Source organism: Ceratina calcarata, unplaced genomic scaffold (assembly GCF_001652005.2).
Source record: "Ceratina calcarata isolate Rehan_Ccalc_2016 unplaced genomic scaffold, ASM165200v1 scaffold180.2, whole genome shotgun sequence".
Classification (NCBI taxonomy): Eukaryota; Metazoa; Arthropoda; class Insecta; order Hymenoptera; family Apidae; genus Ceratina; species Ceratina calcarata.
Genome location: NW_017139431.1, coordinates 2056308 through 2063130, shown reverse-complemented (window position 1 = coordinate 2063130; position 6823 = coordinate 2056308). Strand labels below are relative to the sequence as shown.

The window sequence follows — 6823 nt, the reverse complement described above, 5'->3', positions numbered from 1 at the left end:
CCTTCTATACTTTTTAGCACATAGGTATTTATTATTAGCATTATTCTTCCGATGTCTGATTTCTTTTTAATTATAGGAAATGCGTTTTTCTAAGGCACATAAACTTTTGGGATTGATTGTATAGCCAATACATCTTTAAACAAAAAACCTGCTTGGTACATTTTGTAATATTTTTAGACCGTTTAATGCTCCAGTTATCGACGCGAGTTTCGGAACTATTCATTAAACATTCACGCAGATGACAGTGGATGGTAATTTCGGTCGTAACGAAACGGCTCGAGCGGAGGACAGGAAATCGTTGACGATTTCTCGTCGGAAACTCCGCTGAATCTTAACGCGTGATCTGCATAAACGATCCCACGGAACGTTATCCTATTCTATTTGCAGTTTAACTATCGGGAAGACAGATACGTCGGATAGGGGTACCATAAATTTGATATCTTCAACGATACTCTGGATAATTAAATTAAATTATTGAAGAACGTTACGTGCGAATAGTTATAGTTACTGTCTTCTCATAGTCTTCCTTTTGTCTGGTGGTTAAGAAATAAGGATAGAAAATTTAAGAACAGGTGTAGAGTGGAAGTGTAGAATCATGAATAATAATTACATTGTATTTCACAGACTACTTAAAGTAGTTAAAGAAACTTCGTACATTTTACTTACGGCAATTATTTGTACAATGATTTTAGAAACACTTCTGTTTCATTTGAAATTAATTTTACCATACATTTGAATTTATCATTTGCATATGACTTGACGGGAAGAAATGCTTATAGATAAGCATGATTTATAAGCTGAAAGCGCCGTTTAAGGTTTCCCGAAATTTGACGAGCACGACTACGACCGAGTGGAATCTCTTGTACATTAAATTAGCCGGGGTTGACGATTAACTCAAGATCATTTACGAACTCTGACTACCCAACTCGCTACCTTTATTGCCTCGTATCCGTCCAGCCCGTTTTCCCCGGTAACTACGGTAATTGAATTTGAGAGTAGCTACAGAGCTGTCCGTACCTCGAGTTTTCTCCATATGCATGCATATATGTATGTATGTACATATGTGCATCCGTCACCAGAAAAACTTGACAACTCGACCAACAAAAGTCTGTGAGCTCGTTTCACAAATTTCATTCCTGAAAGTCAATACAATTATGCAACATTCCCCTATTGCGGTCTCATTTTACCTTTTATAATTAATGATTGTTTGTTATGTATAAAGGAGAAAGATTGAATCTCTGTTTTTCCCCTTTTCTCATTTATTTTACCTGTTTAAACGGACAGCGCACTCTTTACACGGGGAACCATTTGCATTTTTATTAGCTGCTCTATTATCAGCCAACCGATCAACCTTTGGTATCGATTCGAAAAACCAGTGGCTGCGTGTACAACGACAAATGTTCCTTTCGATAAAAAATTGTTACAGAAAAAATGTGTTAATCCAAGTTGCTGATGAAGTGTATTTTTTAAGAGAAAAATTTGCAACACGAAAATCCTGACTGCCTACTTGAAATTGTGTACTATTGAAGTAAAAGACAAGAGATGATACGTGACAGTCAGATTTTTTTCAGAACCGATTATCTCATGGAAATGCTAACAAGATATAAATAGCTTTTAGAAAGTTTCATTGAAGAAAAATTGCTTCGAGTGACGGCGACTAAAATGTCCATTGAAAAGTAGGCGCACCAATAAGAGGAGCTCCCACATCTACTCCACGCTTCATACATTCAATTTCTCTCATTCACAAACGCATTCATAACACCAATTGCAAAGTGGTGCTAAATGCAGCATCATCTGCTTTCTACTTCCAACTCGAATATATTTACATCAACTTTAAGCTTTCTCACTGTACAAGATGAAATTAATTGAGAAAGTTATGTATTCTTGTCTCGTTTATATCAGTACAGTAGAAATCTTGTAACTTGAAGATAATGAACTAAACGAAACATATTGATTTCGTACACTAAATGATTCGTGCGCTAGCTAATAATTTGCGAAAGGAAAGAATTATCAACAACTACTCGATACCAATTTCATCTTCAGCAAAAGAATACTTGGATGAGAATTAGAGTTGAAAAATCGGCACGCTCCCTCGAGCCCGGAGCTCGCGCGAGAGGAACGAAGAGGGAAGAAAGAAAAATGCTCGAGACGGTCGGGGCCTTAGCCTTGTTCGCGGGCCGCGCGTCGATCGATCCTCGTCGATGACGTCGCGCGCGGATGTCGTGCACGAAAGCATCAAGAGTAACGTTCGTTCGTGGGCCCGGACACGAGCCCCGGCCGATCGTGCCGGCCGGCCGGTCGGTCGGTCGGCGGGAGGTCAAAGAACGCGAATCGCAAACTCATGGCGATCTCGCGCGCGCGGCCTCTCTCGGGAACGGGGAACTCTCTTCTTCGGGAACGCTCTTGGGCCGCGGCTGCTCGACGAGGATAACGGCCGCGCGGGTACGTTGAACAAGGACGGATATACCCCGGTATTCGCCAGCTGCCGTTGAACGTGTTCAATGCCGCGGTTGGAGCAAGAAAGCGGTCGGAGAGAAGAGGTCGGTCGGTCGGTCGGGACGGCAATGCTGGCGGTGGCGGTTGTGGTGGGGATCGTAGCCGTGTGGGCCGCCGGTGCTACTCCCGCTTCGTGTTCCTCTTTCGACTTCAGTCTCTCTCTATACGTTACCGGGAGGTATTACCATCGCTGGGGCCGCTGGCATGCTCTAGGCGGCTCGCCTCGCTCGAGTCGGAGCACCACCTGGATCGGCCACCGTCAGGTAGGACCCAAAACTCTGTGCGACGATACGAAGCGCGAAGGAGGGGCAGAAAAATCCACCGGCCGGGTCTCCGCTGGCAGCCCTTCCAGTTGACAGTAGAGTGGAAGGCACGCGAAGCCTTCCACCGCTTCGTGAAACGCTGCGACAACGGGGGACCTACGCGATCCCTACATTACGCGACGTGCCACATGGAAATCTTTTTCCCTCGTCCCCGTATCGATCGTTGCTACTTGATTCACAAAACAGTTTCTCAAAGGCAAACCATCGTTGGTCGTGTTTAATGAAGTTCGGAGTGAAATCGTCGTGTCGCAACCCACTTGCCGGAGAGGATTGTACCAGCGTACGGAATGTCGTCGCGTTAAGATCGTCTTTCTGCTCGTAAATCTAACCGCGTTCGCATCGGCGGCGGTCTAACGGAGTCGCATCCGGCTGTTCCGTGCTTGTTCAGCGCAAAACGAGAAAATGTGCGAAGCTGGCTACAGGGAACTCGAGCTTACACCGGATTCGGATCGCTGATAAAGAGAAACGACGCCCCGTGATACATAGTACGTACCTGGAGCGTTGCGAATATTATTCGACGCAACAGGTACCATTTATCGGTATCGTTCCGGGACCCGAATCGGAGCAATCATTTCGACTAATCCGTTTGGTCAGCTGCGAGGATAAAGCGGGAGGATAACTGGAGTGGAGGGAGGGAAGAAGAGTGGCCGGACGTTTAACGCTCTAGTGGTAGACGGGAGTATGGTTGACAGTCGTCGAGGACGAAGCGAAAGGCAGCTTCGAACTCGTTAACCGGTTTCCACGGATCGGCATGCAGAACGACACTCGGTGAAGACTACGTACGCCACGAACTGAACCGGGGCCCTGAATGTTCCGTGCGTGTTCCACGCGTAAAGCGATCGGACCGGTCTACCTGATCAGAGACGGATGATCACCTGCCAACGATAGTATACCTTACCACCGGTACAATTCAGTACTGGATACTTTTCCGAAACGCCCGTGTCCGAGAACCGTGGAGACACCGTGAAACGCTTTTACCCGGTGAATATTTATAGCTGAAGATACCCACGGAAACGTTCTCGTTCACGTACGAAACATACGCGGAGATTCCTGAAATAGGAGGTGCGACGTAAAGTAAATGAGGATTGTTGTTTTAACTAATCTCGACGGGAACGATCGACGACGAACGACGACCGGAGACATCGATGCGAGGCAGTAACACGCGTGTCAATCACTGAAACGTGCCTCACTCACGGTTTGCCGAGGTATTTTTATTCGTGCGTGATTCAAATTCCTGAGGAGGTGTTTTCCTGGATACAGAGAGGCGAAGTCGAAGTGATCGAGCAGCACCGGTTGGTTCCTGACAGTGTACAGAGGAATGTTGTGTCTCCGAAGGGCGGCAATATTGCCATTACGCGTTTTATCGCTGGGCTGAATTTTCCCGGGAGGCGCGCTTGTTCGCTGATAAATGAATGAAGGTTTCACTTTGGTGATGTTGGTAGTGTACAGTCGGTATGCCGGCACGTACTATGCGAATTAGAAAGTGTGCTAGGTGAGGTGGTATCGTGAACAAGTGGGTGCTAGTTGAATCGACGATTTACCTTCGTGGAAAATTCGTGATCAGTGACCTTCGATAAAGTATGAAACACCGTGTTCGATTACCCTCAATTAAAAAACGTTTAACTAATGAATCCAACAATATCCAGCTGCGAATGAAATTGCTCGTTAAACGAAATGGTTCTACCGTAAGAAGTGTACAGTAGCAAAGAATTTAGTATGTTCGATTCGTCGAGTGATGAAAGCAGAAGAAGTATGTTTGTGTGATCCAGTGTCGTTTAATTGATTGAAAAAATTGGCAAAATTATTGGAAATACGCGAACCGCACGCTTCGGAGCGAGTCGGGGGACGAAGAAGTGCAACGGTCGCCGTGGCATGAGGAGGTTCACACGCAGGCGCAAAACCCTGGCCGCATTCTCTGCGATTATGAGACGCCTTGGTAAAAGCTCGCAGAGCACGACGAGGCCCATCTTCAGGGTACAGTATCGCAAACTCGTCGACGAGTACGCACAGCAACAGGATCAGCTGAAGTTCATGCCGGCGTTACCCGATTACATGTCGTACTGCTGTTGCCGATGCGGTCACACTCAAAAACTCAAAGTAAGTCGACAATTTTACAGATTGGCTCGCAGCATCCCAAAACTGCTTGACCCCACATCACTGTTTTTCACAAGTATAAATGATCTCCTGTCTCTAATCGCGATCATCAATTTGAGACGTTGGAAAATCGTTAGTCGAGGAGATTTGGTAATTATAAGTTGGGAAACGAGATGCCATTTTGCTACTAGCTCGGTTCCAATTAATTTGACAGCGAGCTGAACGGAACGGTAACACCTGCGTGACACTTTATATCCCGCCGAGACACTCGATAGTTGGTATCGTTACCAACTATTCTCCGAAAGGAGCAGGCAGGACCTGCACGCAAGTCAACTTTCACGCGACGCGACGCATCGGTTGCGTCATTAAAATGATCCCGGGCCATCGTTCAGGCCGTTTATCTTTTATCTTCGCTTTTTTCGTTGCCCCGTTAACCGTTCATTCTATATTCGAAGTGCAAATCATCGGAGAGCATCCTTACCGTATTAACCAAACGCGATTAGGTTGCAGTACCGTAACGTGACCCCGACAGACCAGTGCATCTTGCAGGTAGAAATTCAAGAAAGCAACTCGCCATTGTTTCGCTAAAATGGAGCAGGTCGTAAAAAACCCCCTGCGAAATATGCTATCTTTTCTCTTTGTCGTCAATATTTCCAACTACAGAATTGAAACACAGACGGAGTATCATTATATTTTTTGTGCCAGTAAATGCATTAAGTCAGTAAATTACGTTATTTCTAGAACAAATAGTAGGCGATTTTAATGAGAAGAATGTGCAAAGATTTTCACATGAAAGAAACGCAACACTACTCTGCACTGTGCAGCAACAACAACCTGTCACTTCCTATTCTATTTCGTACCCGTTCGACTAGTCGATGTGTTAAATAGCTCCAGTATCCCAGTAAGCCTTAAACGAGCTGGTTAAGCCGAATATGGTTGCAGGAAGGGAAATCCAAGAAACCATGAATCCAAGAGAGTGTTCTATGGGAATGGTTGGAATTCCGGGGAAATCGACCAAATAAATATCAAACCGTAAGCCGAACTAAGAATTTGTAACCTGGGGATAGAAAGATCTGACATTCTGAGAAAACTACTATGCCCTGAGTTGAAATATATCTGAGAGGGACGCATTAAAGTCGGTTCGGTAAAAAGCCATGATAATTTCTAACGGCGCTCCGAACATTCTGAGCATACCGTCCAAATTATCGAGTAATTTTAATCTCGTTCGACAAGCGTATTATCTAATGACCTGCGATAAATCCTGAGAATCCTCCGACGCGACTATCTCTCGCAGCTATCGAACCGAGCGCTGTGCCCAGATTCTCAAGATGATGTACTGTATCTCATAAATATAAAATAAAACGATTCCCGTACTCTTATTGTCCATTTTAGATTAAATGATACTTGCACAATTATTGTCACACGTTTTAAAAAAAAATAGTTATTAATCATTTTCAATCGAACTTATAATTATGGAACACTTTCTCTGATGCTTCAATTCATCTTATGGAGCAACAGATGACAGACTCAGTGATTAAATCGGCATGAGGAAAAATAAAAAGGTTGACGTAGCAAACATTAAAAAATCGAAGTAATAATGAAAGTAAAAAGAAAATCGACTGTATAGATATCGGAGAAGTCACAAGTCGTTTGAATGCATGCAGAAGCCTTCGAACGCGGTCTAACCTTAGCGATATTACCGGCAAGGAGAGAGAAAGTAAGAGAGAGACGAGAGAAAGAGAGAAAAGAGGGTTGTAAGCCGTGGGATCGGACGGGCACATTCCTCAGGACCGTACTTATAGCTGCTCGTGGTATCGGATACCTCGTGCTTGCTGCTGTCTCTTGTCTCTTTACCGACACTGCACGCCAGTCGCCTTCGTCCATTTTATAGTCATCTCTCTACGCGAGAT

The 6823-nt window shown here is 44.8% G+C and overlaps 1 protein-coding gene across 11 annotated transcripts in view; it reads left to right on the top strand.

Moving 5' to 3' along the window:
- Nucleotides 1-6823, top strand: part of LOC108633065 (tensin-1) — a 177233-nt gene that overhangs the window by 142572 nt on the left and 27838 nt on the right. For 2 of the 11 annotated variants that reach the window (XM_018038038.2, XM_018038037.2), the window contains exon 1: nt 2698-4916. The exons of the other annotated variants lie outside the window; for them this stretch is intronic. In XM_018038038.2, coding sequence (XP_017893527.2) covers nt 4692-4916 — 225 coding nt within the window. In that variant the 5' untranslated portion in view covers nt 2698-4691. Of the gene's footprint in view, nt 1-2697; nt 4917-6823 lie in introns of those variants that run through there. 11 annotated transcript variants of the gene reach the window in all.